A 22,054-nucleotide genomic window follows, 5' to 3' on the forward strand; every position below is an offset into this window, starting at 1 on the left:
TCCGGGGAGCAGCCTCCGACTAAAACATTCAGACCTGAACCCCGGAAAACCGGACCATACCGTTCCTTTTGAAATCGTCCGGATTGACAAATGTCGTCCGGATTAACTCGTAGTAAAGTACCGAGAACAAACAGACGAATGGCGGGGTTTCCGGACTAACAGTGTCCGGACTAGCCAGATATAACTGTACATAGTACATGTATTATAACCGAACAAAAGACCATCCTCGTTGATGCAGGGTATTATATCTCCATTCTATTTCGATACATAACCTGGAGCCCATTTGCTACTACACCTTTGATTTGAGCCGATCCGAATAACACAACATTCAAAGTATACTACTCAAAAGAAGTTAAGGATCACCTGATTCTTTCATATTACAATAGTTAATCTCTCATGTCATGACAGATTAGGGCGGTCGGGTAGCCTAGTGGTGAAAGCGTTCGCTCTTCACGCCGAAGAGCCGGGTTCGTTTCCCGACATGGGTACAATGTGTGAAGCCCATTTCTGGTGTCTCCCACCGTGATGTTGCTGGAATAGTGCTAAAAGCGGCGTAAAACCATACTCACTCACTCACTCATGACAGATTAACTTTACCATTATGAAAGAATCGGGTGATCCTTAACTTCTTTTGAGTAGTATATATATCATGTCAGTTTACTCTCACTATCGTGAGAAAGTCTGTGCTAAGTCAGAGCTAGGAGCGACGGGGTGGTGAAATGGGGCAATGGTGGTGAATCCGTCCAGAGCATGTATCAATACAGAATGGCGATATAACAGACTTATAGTCCAGGATGTGGCCGGTCGGATTGGGCAATATTCTCGTCCTCCAGCATGTTCGTTCTGCTGCACAGTGATCCAAATCTTCATACATTACTATTGCGGTGGCTGACATCTTAAACTGCGCATGACGTCATGATACCGTGCATTTCCACGAGTTCTTTCGAGATTTGGGAGGATGCAGGGCTGTGTATATTGCTTCATCAAATACACATTTCAAACCACGCTGCAAAGACAAGGGCATATACTTTGCACAGTCACAATCATGCACGATTAATTATAATTATATTAGTACATAATTGAGAAATTTATACAGTATAACTGAAATTTTGATAATGAAAATTTAAATTCAGTTTTTGACTTTTTACAATTGATCTCTGTAAGTGTGAGCCCATTTCGGGTGATATTACTGGAATATTGCTGTAAGTGATGTAAAACATTCTCGCTCACTCACTGGTCTGTTTAATTTAGAAAATGATACCATGATCTTGTGTCTTGTTTGTTTGTTTGTTTATTTTGTTTGTCTGTTCGTTGTTTAACGCTGCACTCAGCAATATTCGAGCTATCTGTAAATAATCGAGTCTGGCCGAGACAATACTGTGATTGTTGTCATGAGCATCGATCAACGTAATTGGGATACGCTGACATGCATCAACCAAGTCAGCGAGCCTGACCACCCGATCCCGTTATTCTCCTCTTACAACAAGCATAGTCGCCTGTTACAGCAAGCATGGGTCTAATGCGGATCTCCCCGGGGTTAGAAACTGTTTTGCCAGTTATCAGATATGTTTTTTTCAACATATGCATATTGTGGATGACGAAACTGAATTATTATAGAGGTTTTCAGGAAACAGTTTTGTCATGTACATGAGCAAGTTTTTGATCCACGCTGGTTTTCAAAGCAGGCGTAGATAAAACAGTACAAACATATTGTCAAAAATTATTTTGGGTCACGGAATTAATCATAGATTTTTTTCTTGGATTTGTCCTTTTTCGCTCATTTTAACAATACTAGAGCATGCCAGACCTTTAAAATAGGTGAAAGTTTAATAAGTGAGTGAGTGAGTATGGTTTTACGCCGCTTTTAGCAATATTCCAGCAATATCACGGCGGGGGACACCAGAAATGGGCTTCACACATTGTACCCATGTGGGGAATCGAACCCGGGTCTTCGGCGTGACGAGCGAACGCTATAACCACTAGGCTACCCCACCACCCCTTTAATAAAGAAATTAAGGCCATTTATCAATCATTTGAACATTTCTGATAATGTTCAAAACCATTATTACGAAGTTAACCATATTTTACATTACTGGTGGGCCAAAATGCCTTAATGGGCCTTTATCCTACCTCGTCTTCCTATATTGTCAACCACAATTTCAAGGACATTACCAACCTGTGTAAGGGCAGAGCACTCTAAGTAATTAGCTTTTATTTTCTTTCCGAGTTGTCTCCCTTGTCGCGTTGTGATTGGCTTCTCGCTAATACCTTCCGGTATGTCTCCATTGGCTAAGTCGTCCCGGAGGTCTGTCTTAGTCCCAACAATGAGGAATGGCGTGCTTGGTGAGTATTCCAAGATTTCAGGGACCCACTGAAATATTCATGGTAACCTGCTCGTAAACAAAGAGCTTGTACATCGTAGACCAACTCTCGGCTCGTGTACCTACCTATAAGACCTCGGTCAGCATTACCGGGAATCCATTTTGGAATTACTTTAGAATCACATGACATAGCATCACTCTAATATTGGATGTGACGAAACAATTACCAAGGTAACAAGGTTGAAAACAGTCGCCCGTTATGATATTGATGGGATGCATGTGTAGCAGGGCGTGGAGTCATCCCACAGGTGACATCCTTACCTTGTCAGCTTGCCGACCTCTGATCAGAAGGTCCGTGGTTCGAATCCCATCACGGGACTCGGAAATTTAATGGCCGCTACGTTGGCGCCCAACATGGTGCTGAGCACGTTCATATTAAATTTGAGCAAAATAAGTCTCAGCAACCAGACTATGCGGCCCTGGACGTGCCTTCTGTTGACGGGGGAGTACGTAGCAGGGTGTGCAGTCATCCCACAGATGACATCCTTACCTTGTCACCTTGCTGACGGGGTTAACCTCTTTGGTCATGTGGACAAGGCGTCCGACCTCTGATCAGAAGGTCCGTGGTTCGAATCCCATCACGAGAATCGGGAAATTTATAGCCGCTACACATGTAATATCGACTCTGATACCCTTATCAAATATTACGCCATCAAATTACAATTACTTGTTTGTTTCAGTTTTAGGCACCATCGAACAAACAGGGGTGTATACTTTCTTTTGCTGTAGAGTTGTATTCCAGGTATAGATCTGGTGTTTGCACATTGCAATTTAGGTGAGAACGATAGCTGACATAGAACAGGGCTACAAGCCGGTTACGCATTGGGTCAAGGTCGGCTACCGATACCGTAGCCTTGACATTTCTTTTCTATAGGTCATATATTGGCGCAACTCTAAGCAAGGGGCACATCCATGTACAATGTATTTGGAGGAAGATGATGCGTACATGATTTACATTCAGTACTCCAAAAAGACTATTTGCTGCAATAAACTGTCAAATGAAAAATGTTAGCTCAGATGTTACAAGACTTGGGTCATTAAAAAACAATCAGAAAACGAACACCATCAAAGACAACCCAATATTTCCCCATACTATTGTGATAAATAACTTGGCAACATCTTCGGTTTGAGCCCGATTAAAAAAGCACGATGCTAAAATTAGCCGTCCAATCAAATTCCTTTCACCAGCGAGAGAATTTCCGTGTTTAGACGGAAGTAGGAGCAATGGAAGTAGTGACGTCACTTCCGCGACGAAGCTATGATGGCGTATATGTCCAGGGTATTAATCAAAATGGAATGGCGAAACGATACATTGTTAATCGAGGATGAGCCCTAACTGACATAATCACCTTTTCTGTGACGCTGGAGAAGGATGAAGGGGAGACAACTGAGAAACAGACAAGGTAGATGTCCGCGTTTGGGTAACTGAGAGGTCGTACACTGTCGTATTCCTCTTTCCCAGCTGTGTCAAACAGCCCCATGCTGTACGCCTCGCCTTGGACTTGAACTGTCACCTTGTAGCTTGCTGAGACCTGTACACAGTAATGGTGAGGTGAGGTGAGGTGAGGTGAGGTGAGGTGAGGTGAGGTGAAATTGGGTTAACGTCGCGTCCAAGATTATTGCACTTATATAGCGACGTGCATGCACGTGTATGTGTGTGTGTGGCTGCTTGTTCTAGTCTGGACTGATGCCGATTTATAGTGCTATCTCACTGAGATACCATGCCGCAGTTTAACATGAATACCCCACTCAGACACAGTATACTGACTCCGAGCCGACCAGTCCTTGTTTGAGCCCCTTAATGCCGAGCGCCAGACAGGGTAACAACAAGTACAATCTTTTAACACCTTTTTGTATGACGTGGCCGGGGATCGAACCCCGGACCTTCCGCTCTCCGGGCGGACGCTCTACCACAAGAGCACGGAGGCGGTCGTACACAGTAATAGTGAGTGAGTATGGTTTTACGCAGCTTTTAAGCTATCTGCAAGGCAGGGGACACATGGTACAATCTTTGAGAATAGAACCCTGCCTTCTGCGTGATTGGCAAATACTTTCTCCTTCGGGCCGTGAAAAAATAATAAAACTGATCTCCCGTGTTCGCTCGTCCCCAGTGAGTGAGTAAGTTGGGTTTTACGCTGTTTTTAGCAATACAGTAAAGTACGTTTATAACGAACACGCTTATAACGAACTGACGGATATAACGAACAGATTTTTTTGTCCCGTCTGTTTGCTATAGTTATGCTGTATATATGCTTATAACGAACTACGGTTATAACAAACTAAAGTTAGTGGTCTCTTCGAGTTCGTTATAACCGTAGTTAACTGTATTCCATCGAAGTACATACAATTTATGGATAAAGGCTTCTTTATTTTACTGTATAGGAAACGAAGCCTTTACAGTAAAATGAAGAAGTTGTTATCCATAAATTGTGCCCACTTGGCTATCCGTCAACTTCTAAGAAATGCCTATCAAACAATATAAACATTTCATCAATATCACGACAGGGGACTCCAAATTCTGAAATGGGCTTCACACATTGTACCAGTGTTAGGAATTGAACCTGGGCCTTAGGCGTGACAAGCGAACACATTTTATCATAAGGGTACCCCACGGCCCAGAACAAAAAAAATATAACTGGTCTCCAAAACAACATGTTTGGTCCGTGTTCACTCGTCAACCAAGCCACCCCCTATTATGTGTATTCTAAAATGATTAAACTGAAAAGATTGAGTTCACGGCATTGTGTGGCTCTAACGGTGTAGATGGTTGCTCATGCTATCAAACACCGGTCTGTCCCGTCCAGACACGAACATATACACATTCACCTTTCAGCAAAAGTAGGTGTGCCCACTCACTCACTCACTCACTCACTCACTCACTCTGAGCGACCTGTGTAGATCCGGGGTAGAATAGGTCGTCAGCAACCCATGCTTGCCGTAAAAGGCGACTTTGGTTGTTGTTAGAGGCGACCAACGGGATCCCAATTACGTGGATCGATGCTCATGACGTCAATCACTGGATTGCCTGGCCAAGACTCGATTATTTACAGACCGCTGTCATATAGCTGGAATATTGCTGAGTGCGGCTTTAAACAACAAACAAACGAACTGACAGCGCGTTAAATAACATTCGTTCCACTCATTAAACAAATTCCTAAAATGGCCGACAACCTTGTCATCCAATACTCTTGCGTAACTACCAATGTAAACTGGCTGCTGACATATTTGCACATGGATGCGCTGGTTGTAACGATTAGAAGAGACAGAGCCCAGTTTAAGCGGGGCGGCACGTTTGACGAACGCCGTAACGAAGAAGCTTGCCAGTGGATCGGCCTTCAGGGGAAGGTGAGTGGGTGATGTGTTTACTCGCTACACACTGCACTGAGGCAGTAATCTGAGTCTGTATACCTACCGTGGGCTGGTAATCTCTCTCAAACGTATTGGAGCTGTAGGAGTGTAACAGGCACGTCTTGCCAACCTCTTCGTCCCCAACAACCACACATTTCAGGGCGTGGTCGGAGGGGGGCGCCGCCTCTGACATTGACGAAGACTGATTACCTGAAGGATAATTTTTAATTATTATATAACGTTTTTGTTGGGATGTCAGTTTTGAGTTATTAGTTTCATGGTTTAATTACATCTTAACCAATCCCCCGGTGGGTATTTCGGATAGGAATGACCCCCAAGCAGCCAAGGACTTCATGGACCGGGTGCTCAGGGTCTGTGATATTTTTTACATAATTCAAATCACTGGATTGTCTGGTCCAGACTCGATTATTTGCAAACAGCCGTCGTTTAGATGGAATATTGCTGAGTGCGGCGTTAAATAATAATTACATCATCTACATGGAGTTTTTGGTTTATCTGGTGACTTTTGATACACGAATATATATAAAATAATAACAATAATATTGACGTTTTCCACACCAAGAGTGACCATGGCGAAATCTGTATCAGTTCGGATTTTCTGACTGGTGAATTAAGATCTTTGATTTACATTGTCTCATTTAACATAATACGAATGCGTTATTCTAAATATTCCCAGTAGGTTTTTCTACACGTTCCCAGGAAGTTATTCTACACATTCCGAATACGTTATTCTACACATTCCCAGTGAATTATTCTTCACATTCCCAGTGAATTATTCTACACATTTCCAGTAAGTTATTGTACACACTCCCAGTAAATTATTGTACACATTCAAAGTAGATTATTCTACACATTCCAAGTAGGTTATTCTACACATTCCCAGTAAATTATTCTACACATTCCCAGTAGGTTATATTCTACTCATTCCCAGTGAATTATTCTACACATTCCCAGTAGGTTATTCCATACATTCCCAGTAAGTTATTCTACACATTCCCAGTAATATATTCTACACATTCCCAGTAAATTATTCTACACATTCCCGATAGGTTATTCTACACTTTCCAAGTAGGTTATTCTTCACATTCCAAGTACGTTATTCTACACATTCCAAGTAAATTATTCTACACATTCCAAGTAGGTTATTCCATACATTCCCAGTAAGTTTAATTCTACACGTTCCCAGTGAGTCATTCTACACATTCCAAGTAAGTTATTTTACACATTCTCAGTAAATTATTCTACACATTCCAAGTAAATTATTCTACACATTCCAAGTAAGTTATTCTACACATTCCCAGTGAATAATTCTACACGTTCCCAGTTAGTCATTCTACACATTCCCGATAGGTTTTTCTACACATTCCAAGTAAGTTATTCTACCATTCCAAGTAAAGTATTCTTCACATTCCGTATAGGGGCGGTCGGGTAGCCTAGTGGTTAAACCGTTCGCTCGTCACGCCGAAGACCGGGTTCGATTCCCAACATGGGTACAATGTGTGAAGCCCATTTCTGGTGTCCCCCGCCGTGATATTGCTGGAATATTGCTAAAAGCGGCGTAAAACCGTACTCACTCACTCACTCACATTCCGTATAGGTTATTCTACCCATGACGTTAGACTTGGTCCCAATCAACCTATGGCTGTCGTAAGACGCGACTAACGGTATCGGGCGACCAGGCTCCCTGACTTAATTGCTTGTCATCGTACCACAACGGCTCGGATCGTTGCTAACGTATAAATCATTGGATTGTCTGGACCAGACTCGATTATTTAAACTTAGCTGTCATTTAGCTGGTTTCGGCGTTAAACAACAAACACACTAGACATGAATATGACCCTTTACCACTTATAAGTTTAAAAAATCAACCCCTCAACGAACTTTCAGCCACTTGCTTTGATCACGTAATATTTATGAATTCGTGACGTCATAGAACTCAGCCAATGTTGTCAAAAATATTTCTGCAACTGTCGAATCAGCTCAGAGAATCTCCAGACTAAGCCGTGGAGTGTGGCTTGATTATTACAGACTCTCTCTCTCTCTCTCTCGAGTGAGTGAGTGAGTATGGTTTACGCCGCTTTTAGCAATATTCCAGCAAATATCACGGCGGGGGACACCAGAATTGGGCTTCACACATTGTACCCATGTCGGGAGTAGAACCCGGGTCTTCGGCTTGACGAGCGAACGCTTTAACCACTAGGCTACCCGACCGCCCCAGACGCTCTTGATATAGCTGGGATATTTCTGACTGTGGGGTTAAATAATTTCTACGTATTGTTACGGACACATAAATAAATATTTCATTTAACATTTTGATTGTCCTGTAGCAGTTAACAGTAGAAACTGCCTGGCTAAGAAAAGTACAAGTTGAAAATTGGATTAGATAAAAAAACAACATTATAAACGTCATCAAAAATTTACAAGCTTGATAACATGGGCCGTAACACTGCAACCTTAAAGTACAAAGCACCGCTATTATGCAATACACCACCGTCGGAAAGCCATTTCTTGTTTGTGTCACTTACAGCCATCAAACATGGGTGTATACTATCTTTTGTCCGGCAGTATATTTACTTTTCATATTTTCTAGACCTAGTCCAATCCGGAATCGCACTGCGTACAAACGTTGGAGTGATAGTCATGAGGTAGTGGTGCAAATAAATGCAAATACGATTGGCAAATATTCAGTTATACGGACATCGGTTACGAGGCGTCTGGATAATGGGGATCATGTTTAGTATGGTCCAGTTGAACATCCGGGTGTCTGAGGGTTTTAGTACCATTGTGGGTGGTGACCATTTGGATTATCTTAATCTTAAAGGGGTGGTGGGGTAGCCTAGTGGTTAAAGCGTTCGCGCGTCACGCCGAAGACCGGGTTCGATTCCCGACATGGGGACAATGTGTGAAGCCCATTTCTGGTGTCCCCCGCCGTGATATTGCCGGAATATTGCTAAAAGCGGCGTAAAACCATACTCACTCTCTCTTAATCTTTAAACCAAACTACCCCTACACTGAAAAAAACCAGGCCCCGTTTCGAAACACGCACAGACATAAAACTGTAACCTTGATAATCCGGCCGTCTCGGTATTTTCTGGATAAAAGAGTTTTAGGATTCACGAAGAGTACAGTGTACGCTTTTCCACTCGTCCGGAAAATGAACATGGGGTGTGGGGTTGCAGAGTGGCCATAATTAAATTCCGTTCAAATGGTCTCTTCAGCAATTGAACATTTTGTCATACAACATTCATTTCCATGACATATCACAACATCTGTATTTCAGCTGTGTCAGACTCCCTTGACTGCGAAACATTTCAGCGACACCCAGGCTTACGCAATTAGAATTGTAGCTATTTTCCTACAGGAAAAAATAGCAGCGACTGAATTAGGACATTTTCCAAGTGGCGTACACTCCTTTGCCGACAATACTGTAGCTTTAAAACGGTTTGGATGACGTAAATATTTGCTTTGATTTTGAAACCCAGGTGTCTCGTGGTAAAAGCTTTACGTCCACGGTCTGAGCGAGCTTCGCGGGGTAAGGGAAGATAAATAGTGTAACGCTATAGTGTTTGTGCCCATCCATACAGCACGGCGCCTCTTACATTGGACGTCCATGTAGGCCTTTCATTTCCTGTCATATAGACTTACAACCTTATCATATTCAGAGTTGTTGTGACCTCTGTTATTCCAATAGTATCATAGTTATACAATATGTCCCTGTTCTTTGTTATACTGTTATTGTGATAAGATAGCTAGTATACAATATTGAAAACGTACGTGTTATAAATAATATCGTTCTTATTGATTTAAATAAATTCATGGATAATGCAAGCTAAAAAACACGTTATAAACAATATTGAACATATTTTCGCTTTCTTAAAAACTTATTTGACAGAAAAACCAACAATGTTCTTGAATTCGTAACTAACAGTATTGATACCTGGTGTTAATACCTGAAAATGTATTTACACCTTTAATTTTATACCTGTCGTGTGTGTGTCTTTAAGGCGGTAATGCTCACATGATATGGTAGCAGGTGTGTCCGCGAAATATACACAGGTACTATCTATCTATATCAGAATTTATCACATATACTATTTGTCAACAACACGGTATTTGAGGTGTCTCATTCTTCTTACCTTGGTGTATGTACGGCGTCAGTGTATATCTCCATTGCTAATATATACGTCGCTTTGAGGCACTCCTGCAGTGACACCCCTCTCCAACTTGTCAACGTTCAGAAGGGCTATATTTAGACGGTGAACCATCCAGGGGACATAACTCGTGTCTCAACAGAAACATCAGCTGCCCGACACACGATCAACGCACTCTCAATTCTTTATTGATTATTGGTGGGTTTGAAGAGGAAGCAATACTATATATTACTCGACAGGAGAGGGAAGAAACTTGTAATATCCGTATATGTGTTTTGCGCGTTTATAATTATATGGTGACGCGAGACGACTTGAAATAACGCCATGTTAGGTTTATGTGAAAGCTTGCCAACTTCCTTAGAAACTATAATATTAGGCGTAATAATTCCCCTTGCTTGTGCCGAAATCTTCTTGGGCAAGAAAAAGTGACCTGGTTAAGATGGAAAAACATCTCGGGTGTGTTAGTATACACTGCTAAACAATCTTTCGTTATTAAATAGCATATATATTTTTTTTAATTTCAGTAATTATTAATAACAGACTGCGGCCAAAATATTTTCACTTGTGCTTAGCCATGTCTACGTAAGCCTACGGTGTTTACCAGAAAAATCCAATCCGGATATTAATTTCTTTATTTTAATAGGAGCTAATCTTCTCTTTTAAATCCAACATTTTTATGACTGGCTATGTTTATGCACTGAGACCAGGACAATACCTTCTGTTAGAAAGGAAAACCGTTACAATGTTGAATACCATCCTGTTTGTGAAGCATCAATAATTCTAATTAATTTAACCTACCGTAAATACTCGAATAGACGCCAAAGCATCTATTTATTTCGGAGACGTCTTAAACCCGGCGTCTGTTCACGGGGGGGGTGGGGGGGTGGGGGGGTGTGTCACTTAGACCATCACCAGTATCACCAAGACCATCACCAGTATCACCAAGACCATCACCAGTATCACTAAGACCATCACCAGTATGACTAGAACCATCACCAGTAACACTAAGACCATCACCAGTATCACTAAGACCATCACCAGTATCACCAAGACCATCACCAGTATCACCAAGACCATTACCAGTATCACTAAGACCATCACCAGTGTCACTAAGGCCATCACCAGTATCACTAAGACCATCACCAAGATCACCAAGACCATCACCAGGATCACTGAGACCATCACCAGGATCACTAAGACCATCACCAAGATCACCAAGACCATCACCAGTATCACCAAGACCATCACCAGTGTCACTAAGACCATCACCAGTATCACCAAGACCATCACCAGTATCACTAAGACCATCACCAGTATCACTAAGACCATAACCAGTATCACCAAGACCATCACCAGTATCATAAAGACGATCACCAGTTTCACCAAGACCATCACCAGTATCACTAAGACCATCACCAGTATCACTAGAACCATCACCAGTGTCACTAAGACCATCACCAGTATCACTAAGACCATCACCAGTATCACCGAGACCATCACCAGTCTCACAAAGACCATTGCCAGTATCACCAAGACCATCACCAGTATCACCAAGACCATTGCCAGTATCACTAAGCCCATCACCAGTATCACTAAGACCATCGCCAGTATCACTAAGACCATCACCAAGATCACTAAGCCCATCACCAGGATCACTGAGACCATCACCAGTATCACCAAGACCATCACCAGTATCACTGAGACCATCACTTAGACCATCACCAGTGTCACTAAGGCCATCACCAGAATCACTGAGACCATCATCTGTATCACTAAGACCATCACCAGTTTCACCAAGACCATCACCAGTATCACTAAGACCATCACCAGTATCACTAGAACCATCACCAGTGTCACTAAGACCATCACCAGTATCACTATTACCATCACTAGTATCACTAAGACCATTACTAGTATCACTTAGACCATCACCAGTGTCACTAAAACCATCACCAGTATCACTGAGACCATCACCAGTATCACCGAGACCATCACCAGTCTCACAAAGACCATCACCAGTATCACCAAGACCATCACCAGTATCACCAAGACCATTGCCAGTATCACTAAGCCCATCACCAGTATCACTAAGACCATCACCAGTATCACTAAGACCATCACCAAGATCACTAAGCCCATCACCAGGATCACTGAGACCATCACCAGTATCACCAAGACCATCACCAGTATCACTGAGACCATCACTTAGACCATCACCAGTGTCACTAAGGCCATCACCAGAATCACTGAGACCATTATCTGTATCACTAAGACCATCACCAGTTTCACCAAGACCATCACCAGTATCACTAAGACCATCACCAATATCACCAAGACCATCACCAGTCTCACAAAGACCATCACCAGTATCACCAAGACCATCACAAGTATCACCAAGACCATTGCCAGTATCACTAAGACCATCACCAGTATCACCAAGACCATAACCAGTATCACCAAGACCATCACCAGTATCATTAAGACCATCACCAGTATCACTAGAACCATCACCAGTGTCACTAAGACCATCACCAGTATCACTAAGACCATCACTAGTATCACTAAGACCATTACTAGTATCACTTAGACCATCACCAGTGTCACTAAGACCATCACCATTATCACTGAGACCATCACCATTATCACTGAGACCATCACCAGTATCACTAAGACCATCACCATTATCACTGAGACCATCACCAGTATCACTAAGACCATCACCAGTATCACTAGGAACCATCACCAGTATCACTAAGACCATTGCCAGTATCACTAAGACCATCACCAGGATCACTAAGACCATCACCAGTATCACTGAGACCATCACTTAGACCATCACCAGGATCACTAAGACCATCACCATTATCACTGAGACCATCACCAGTGTCACTAAGACCATCACCAGTATCACTAGAACCATCACCAGTATCACAAAGACCATCACCAGTATCACTAAGACCATCACCTGTACCACTAAGACCATCACCAGGATCACTAAGACCATCACCAGTATCACTGAGACCATCACTTAGACCATCACAAGTGTCACTAAGGCCATCACCAGTATCACCAAGACCATCATCTGTACCACTGAGATCATCACCAATGCCACTGAGACCATCACCAGTACCACTGAGACCATCACCAGTGCCACTGAGATCATCACCAGTATCACTAGAACCATCACCAGTATCACTAAGACCATCACCATTGTCACTAAGGCCATCACCAGAATCACTGAGATCATCACCAGTATCACTAGAACCACCACCAGTATCACTAAGACCATCACCAGTGTCACTAAGGCCATCACCAGTATCACCAAGACCATAACCAGTATCACTAAGATCATCACCAGTATCACTAAGACCATCACCAGTATCACTAAGACCATCACCAGTATCACTAGAACCTTCACCAGTATCACAAAGACCATCACCAGTATCACTAAGACCATCACCAGAATCACTGAGATCATCACCAGTATCACTAAGACCATCACCAGGATCACTAAGCCCATCACCGGGATCACTAAGACCATCACCAGGATCACTGAGACCATCACTAAGACCATCACCAGTGTCACTAAGGCCATCACCAGAATCACTGAGATCATCACCAGTATCACTAAGACCATCACCAGTATCACTAAGACCATCACCAGTATCACCAAGACCATCACCAGTATCACCAAGACCATCACCAGTATCACTAAGACCATCACCAGTATGACTAGAACCATCACCAGTAACACTAAGACCATCACCAGTATCACTAAGACCATCACCAGTATCACCAAGACCATCACCAGTATCACCAAGACCATAACCAGTATCACTAAGACCATCACCAGTGTCACTAAGGCCATCACCAGTATCACTAAGACCATCACCAAGATCACCAAGACCATCACCAGGATCACTGAGACCATCACCAGGATCACTAAGACCATCACCAAGATCACCAAGACCATCACCAGTATCACCAAGACCATCACCAGTGTCACTAAGACCATCACCAGTATCACCAAGACCATCTCCAGTATCACTAGAACCATCACTAGTATCACTAAGACCATCACCAGTATCATCAAGACCATCACCAGTGTCACTAAGACCATCACCAGTATCACCAAGACTATCACCAGTCTCACTAAGACCATCACCAGTATCATTAAGACCATCATCAGTATCACAAAGACCATCACCTGTATCACCAAGACCATAACCAGTATCACTAAGATCATCACCAGTATCACTAAGACCATCACCAGCATCACTAGAACCATCACCAGTGTCACTTAGACCATCACCAGTATCACCAAGACCATCACCAGTATCACTAAGACCATCACCAGTATCACTAAGACCATCACCAGTATCACCAAGACCATCACCAGTATCATCAAGACCATCACCAGTATCACCAAGACCATCACCAGTATCACCAAGACCATCACCAGTATCACCAAGACCATCACCAGTATCACTAAGACCATCACCAGTATCACTAAGACCATCACCAAGATCACTAAGCCCATCACCAGGATCACTGAGACCATCACCAGGATCACTGAGACCATCACCAGTATCACCAAGACCATCACCAGTATCACTGAGACCATCACTAAGACCATCACCAGTGTCACTAAGGCCATCACCAGAATCACTGAGACCATCATCTGTATCACTAAGACCATCACCAGTGTCACTAAGGCCATCACCAGTATCACTAAGACCATCACCAGTGTCACTAAGGCCATCACCAGTATCACTAAGACCATCACCAAGATCACCAAGACCATCACCAGGATCACTGAGACCATCACCAGGATCACTAAGACCATCACCAAGATCACCAAGACCATCACCAGTATCACCAAGACCATCACCAGTGTCACTAAGACCATCACCAGTATCACCAAGACCATCACCAGTATCACTAAGACCATCACCAGTATCACTAAGACCATAACCAGTATCACCAAGACCATCACCAGTATCATAAAGACGATCACCAGTTTCACCAAGACCATCACCAGTATCACTAAGACCATCACCAGTATCACTAGAACCATCACCAGTGTCACTAAGACCATCACCAGTATCACCAAGACCATCACCAGTATCACCAAGACCATCACCAGTCTCACAAAGACCATCACCAGTATCATCAAGACTATCACCAGTATCACCAAGACCATTGCCAGTATCACTAAGACCATCACCAGTATCACTAAGACCATCACCAGTATCACTAAGACCATCACCAGTATCACTAAGACCATCACCAAGATCACTAAGCCCATCACCAGGATCACTGAGACCATCACCAGGATCACTGAGACCATCACCAGTATCACCAAGACCATCACCAGTATCACTGAGACCATCACTAAGACCATCACCAGTGTCACTAAGGCCATCACCAGAATCACTGAGACCATCATCTGTATCACTAAGACCATCACCAGTGTCACTAAGGCCATCACCAGTATCACTAAGACCATCACCAGTGTCACTAAGGCCATCACCAGTATCACTAAGACCATCACCAAGATCACCAAGACCATCACCAGGATCACTGAGACCATCACCAGGATCACTAAGACCATCACCAAGATCACCAAGACCATCACCAGTATCACCAAGACCATCACCAGTGTCACTAAGACCATCACCAGTATCACCAAGACCATCACCAGTATCACTAAGACCATCACCAGTATCACTAAGACCATAACCAGTATCACCAAGACCATCACCAGTATCATAAAGACGATCACCAGTTTCACCAAGACCATCACCAGTATCACTAAGACCATCACCAGTATCACTAGAACCATCACCAGTGTCACTAAGACCATCACCAGTATCACTAAGACCATCACCAGTATCACCGAGACCATCACCAGTCTCACAAAGACCATCACCAGTATCACCAAGACCATCACCAGTATCACCAAGACCATTGCCAGTATCACTAAGCCCATCACCAGTATCACTAAGACCATTACCAGTATCACTAAGACCATCACCAAGATCACTAAGCCCATCACCAGGATCACTGAGACCATCACCAGTATCACCAAGACCATCACCAGTATCACTGAGACCATCACTTTGACCATCACCAGTGTCACTAAGGCCATCACCAGAATCACTGAGACCATCATCTGTATCACTAAGACCATCACCAGTTTCACCAAGACCATCACCAGTATCACTAAGACCATCACCAGTATCACTAGAACCATCACCAGTGTCACTAAGACCATCACCAGTATCACTAAGACCATCACCAGTATCACTAAGACCATTACTAGTATCACTTAGACCATCACCAGTGTCACTAAGACCATCACCAGTATCACTGAGACCATCACCAGTATCACCGAGACCATCACCAGTCTCACAAAGACCATCACCAGTATCACCAAGACCATCACCAGTATCACCAAGACCATTGCCAGTATCACTAAGCCCATCACCAGTATCACTAAGACCATCACCAGTATCACTAAGACCATCACCAAGATCACTAAGCCCATCACCAGGATCACTGAGACCATCACCAGTATCACCAAGACCATCACCAGTATCACTGAGACCATCACTTAGACCATCACCAGTGTCACTAAGGCCATCACCAGAATCACTGAGACCATCATCTGTATCACTAAGACCATCACCAGTTTCACCAAGACCATCACCAGTATCACTAAGACCATCACCAATATCACCAAGACCATCACCAGTCTCACAAAGACCATCACCAGTATCACCAAGACCATCACAAGTATCACCAAGACCATTGCCAGTATCACTAAGACCATCACCAGTATCACCAAGACCATAACCAGTATCACCAAGACCATCACCAGTATCATTAAGACCATCACCAGTATCACTAGAACCATCACCAGTATCACTAAGACCATCACCAGTATCACTAAGACCATCACTAGTATCACTAAGACCATTACTAGTATCACTTAGACCATCACCAGTGTCACTAAGACCATCACCATTATCACTGAGACCATCACCATTATCACTGAGACCATCACCAGTATCACTAAGACCATCACCATTATCACTGAGACCATCACCAGTATCACTAAGACCATCACCATTATCACTGAGACCATCACCAGTATCACCAAGACCATCACCAGTATCACTGAGACCATCACTAAGACCATCACCAGTGTCACTAAGGCCATCACCAGAATCACTGAGACCATCATCTGTATCACTAAGACCATCACCAGTGTCACTAAGGCCATCACCAGTATCACTAAGACCATCACCAGTGTCACTAAGGCCATCACCAGTATCACTAAGACCATCACCAAGATCACCAAGACCATCACCAGGATCACTGAGACCATCACCAGGATCACTAAGACCATCACCAAGATCACCAAGACCATCACCAGTATCACCAAGACCATCACCAGTGTCACTAAGACCATCACCAGTATCACCAAGACCATCACCAGTATCACTAAGACCATCACCAGTATCACTAAGACCATAACCAGTATCACCAAGACCATCACCAGTATCATAAAGACGATCACCAGTTTCACCAAGACCATCACCAGTATCACTAAGACCATCACCAGTATCACTAGAACCATCACCAGTGTCACTAAGACCATCACCAGTATCACTAAGACCATCACCAGTATCACCGAGACCATCACCAGTCTCACAAAGACCATCACCAGTATCACCAAGACCATCACCAGTATCACCAAGACCATTGCCAGTATCACTAAGCCCATCACCAGTATCACTAAGACCATTACCAGTATCACTAAGACCATCACCAAGATCACTAAGCCCATCACCAGGATCACTGAGACCATCACCAGTATCACCAAGACCATCACCAGTATCACTGAGACCATCACTTTGACCATCACCAGTGTCACTAAGGCCATCACCAGAATCACTGAGACCATCATCTGTATCACTAAGACCATCACCAGTTTCACCAAGACCATCACCAGTATCACTAAGACCATCACCAGTATCACTAGAACCATCACCAGTGTCACTAAGACCATCACCAGTATCACTAAGACCATCACCAGTATCACTAAGACCATTACTAGTATCACTTAGACCATCACCAGTGTCACTAAGACCATCACCAGTATCACTGAGACCATCACCAGTATCACCGAGACCATCACCAGTCTCACAAAGACCATCACCAGTATCACCAAGACCATCACCAGTATCACCAAGACCATTGCCAGTATCACTAAGCCCATCACCAGTATCACTAAGACCATCACCAGTATCACTAAGACCATCACCAAGATCACTAAGCCCATCACCAGGATCACTGAGACCATCACCAGTATCACCAAGACCATCACCAGTATCACTGAGACCATCACTTAGACCATCACCAGTGTCACTAAGGCCATCACCAGAATCACTGAGACCATCATCTGTATCACTAAGACCATCACCAGTTTCACCAAGACCATCACCAGTATCACTAAGACCATCACCAATATCACCAAGACCATCACCAGTCTCACAAAGACCATCACCAGTATCACCAAGACCATCACAAGTATCACCAAGACCATTGCCAGTATCACTAAGACCATCACCAGTATCACCAAGACCATAACCAGTATCACCAAGACCATCACCAGTATCATTAAGACCATCACCAGTATCACTAGAACCATCACCAGTATCACTAAGACCATCACCAGTATCACTAAGACCATCACTAGTATCACTAAGACCATTACTAGTATCACTTAGACCATCACCAGTGTCACTAAGACCATCACCATTATCACTGAGACCATCACCATTATCACTGAGACCATCACCAGTATCACTAAGACCATCACCATTATCACTGAGACCATCACCAGTATCACTAAGACCATCACCATTATCACTGAGACCATCACCAGTATCACTAAGACCATCACCAGTATCACTAGGAACCATCACCAGTATCACTAAGACCATTGCCAGTATCACTAAGACCATCACCAGGATCACTAAGACCATCACCAGTATCACTGAGACCATCACTTAGACCATCACCAGTATCACTTAGACCATCACCATTATCACTGAGACCATCACCAGTGTCACTAAGACCATCACCAGTATCACTAGAACCATCACCAGTATCACAAAGACCATCACCAGTATCACTAAGACCATCACCTGTACCACTAAGACCATCACCAGTATCATAAAGACCATCACCAGTATCATAAAGACCATCACTTAGACCATCACAAGTGTCACTAAGGCCATCACCAGTATCACAAAGACCATCACCAGTATCACTAAGACCATCACCTGTACCACTAAGACCATCACCAGGATCACTAAGACCATCACCAGTATCACTGAGACCATCACTTAGACCATCACAAGTGTCACTAAGGCCATCACCAGTATCACCAAGACCATCATCTGTACCACTGAGATCATCACCAATGCCACTGAGACCATCACCAGTACCACTGAGACCATCACCAGTGCCACTGAGATCATCACCAGTATCACTAGAACCATCACCAGTATCACTAAGACCATCACCATTGTCACTAAGGCCATCACCAGAATCACTGAGATCATCACCAGTATCACTAGAACCATCACCAGTATCACTAAGACCATCACCAGTGTCACTAAGGCCATCACCAGTATCACCAAGACCATAACCAGTATCACTAAGATCATCACCAGTATCACTAAGACCATCACCAGTATCACTAAGACCATCACCAGTATCACTAGAACCATCACCAGTATCACAAAGACCATCACCAGTATCACTAAGACCATCACCAGAATCACTGAGATCATCACCAGTATCACTAAGACCATCACCAGGATCACTAAGCCCATCACCGGGATCACTAAGACCATCACCAGGATCACTGAGACCATCACTAAGACCATCACCAGTGTCACTAAGGCCATCACCAGAATCACTGAGATCATCACCAGTATCACTAAGACCATCACCAGGATCACTAAGACCATCACCTGTACCACTGAGATCATCACCAGTGCCACTGAGACCATCACCAGTGCCACTGAGATCATCACCAGTATCACTAAGACCACCACTAAGACCATCACTCACTCACTCACTCACTCACTCACTCACTCACTCACTCACCTGAAACACGGCGGTGTCGTATTGCGAAAGGCATTGTTCATTAGAGTATGGGGAACAAGATCTATACCTTTGTTCATAGGCATGACTCCCCATCTGCCTCATCCATGCAGGTGCGTGTTGCAGGGGGCTATAGCGCGTTAAAGGGGGACATGGAGCTGAATAAGACACTTGGGTTACTCATTTTCGGTGAAGAAAGACTTTATGAGATAGTCGGGAAAACCGGTGTTAGAATTTTGCATTATAGCACAGCCAGCATATTGACGGTCGTAAGTGATAACATTAATACATAGGGTAAATCGGCTTTGAGACCTCGTGCCCCCCCGCCCCCCAATTGCTTTTCATAGAAGCGGTCGGCGAGGAGGTTCGGTGACTTGACCGATTGTGTGCCATCGAACCCCGCTCTTGCTTTGATTCATCAGTCAGACCTTCATTTTCAGTAATGCGGCGATAAACAACATTCACTTATTCCCTCACCGCTTGTATAACAAACTCCTCAAAATCGGATCTTTGTCACCGATACCATATCTCTGTCACAGGGCATCTCTATATGAGGTCGGGTCAGTTGAACGTTCTGGACAGCCAATCAGCGTTGATGATTCTAAACTAACTGTTCGAGTGAGCGAACCAGTCTTGCACGCTTATCGGATTTCTGTATCTCGAAAACGATTTTAATCGAGGAGCCCCGAAAGAAAAAAACCCTAACAAAACCGCGTTAATTGCACGTATGTTCACTACACCAGGATTGATTAAATCCGAATTCGATATGGGCACCTTGAAAACAATTTTTCAATCATATCTGTTTTGCAGAAAGAGAAAAAAAATGTTTTAGTGACACCTTTTTAATTTAAGGAGAAAAAAAAGAAATAAAAAAAAGAAGATAAATCTGGTTATTGTTTAGCAAATTTCAACAAGCCTCTGTTAGTGGGTCGGTGTATGACATAGGATTGACCATTCCTAGCAGAAATCGGTTATATATGATTTAATTAATTCAATTTGAAAGATGGTTCTGCTGGCCACTAAGGAGTTCATGGCTTTCAAATCACCACCATGGAAACTAACTGAAGCGTCTGTAAAAGAGTAGCATGCTTCTATAGTTGATGGATCACATGACTGCGAGATAAGTTTACAACTGAGTTTGTTTGTTTGTTGTTTAACGCCGCACTCAGCAATATTCCAGCTATATGACGGCGGTCTGTAAATAATCGAGTCTGGACCAGACAATCCAGTGATTGATATCATGAGCATCGATACAACTGAGTTATCAGGGTACAAATATCAGTTTTGAGTTTTCTTGTTCAACACGACTACGTAGATATAACTAAAGATATTTGAAGTAGCCCTGAAGCCGATTCTACAAACTAGGGACTCGATGTATAGACTTCTTGCTTAGATTTCTCGTTGTGAGTGAGTATGGTTTTACGCCGCTTTTAGCAATATTCCAGCAATATCCCGGCGGGGCACACCTGAAATGGGCTTTACACATTGTACCCATGTGGGAATCGAACCCAGGTCTTCAACGTGACGAGCGAACGCTTTAACCACTTGGCTAGCCAGCCGCCCCTTCTCTTTGTCAACACCAGGACATATTGATGGCCTTGTTAACTTGCTACACTAATATATTTCGTGGTTGCAATATAATTTGATAATTTATGAACTCTATTTCAAAAATAAAATTTCATTCTTTTAAATCATAGAATCGGCTTGACGGCGCGCATTTTGAAACAAGTCATTTGTTTGACTGATACACTGGACCCTCCGCATCGGGTCTTCCTTCCCGTGAAGATTCCGGGGTAGAATAGGTCTTCGGCAACCCATGCTTGCCGTAAAAGGCGACTATGCTTGCCGTAAAAGGTGACTATGCTTGTCGTAAAAGGCGACTAACGGGATCGGGTGGTAAGGCTCGCCGACTTGGTTGATGAATGTCATAAATCCCAATTGCGTGGATTGATGCTCGTGATATTAATC

The 22,054-nt window shown here is 43.4% G+C and overlaps 2 protein-coding genes across 2 annotated transcripts; one reads left to right on the forward strand and one right to left on the reverse strand.

Moving 5' to 3' along the window:
* Window positions 1–528: 528 nt before the first annotated feature.
* LOC124144403 (cdc42 homolog) lies at window positions 529–10,001 on the reverse strand. Its single transcript, XM_046513766.2, has 5 exons — window positions 9,887–10,001; window positions 5,794–5,939; window positions 3,731–3,913; window positions 2,177–2,371; window positions 529–1,006 (listed from the first exon to the last, which is right to left on the reverse strand). The coding sequence occupies exons 2-5, from the start codon at window positions 5,920–5,922 to the stop codon at window positions 914–916; spliced, it is 600 nt and encodes a 199-aa protein (XP_046369722.2). The 5' UTR covers window positions 5,923–5,939; window positions 9,887–10,001; the 3' UTR covers window positions 529–913.
* A 474-nt stretch (window positions 10,002–10,475) lies between these two features.
* Window positions 10,476–20,696, forward strand: LOC125384204 (mucin-2-like). The gene is made up of 13 exons (XM_048402728.1): window positions 10,476–10,483; window positions 11,258–11,487; window positions 11,816–11,961; window positions 12,367–12,477; window positions 14,416–14,649; window positions 15,184–15,417; window positions 15,658–15,873; window positions 16,237–16,368; window positions 16,900–17,217; window positions 17,458–17,673; window positions 18,037–18,182; window positions 19,756–20,018; window positions 20,626–20,696. The coding sequence occupies exons 1-13, from the start codon at window positions 10,476–10,478 to the stop codon at window positions 20,694–20,696; spliced, it is 2,325 nt and encodes a 774-aa protein (XP_048258685.1).
* Window positions 20,697–22,054: the final 1,358 nt, after the last annotated feature.

Source organism: Haliotis rufescens, unplaced genomic scaffold, assembly GCF_023055435.1.
Source record: "Haliotis rufescens isolate VD_foot unplaced genomic scaffold, xgHalRufe1.0.p SCAF_29, whole genome shotgun sequence".
NCBI classification, from domain to species: domain Eukaryota; kingdom Metazoa; phylum Mollusca; class Gastropoda; order Lepetellida; family Haliotidae; genus Haliotis; species Haliotis rufescens.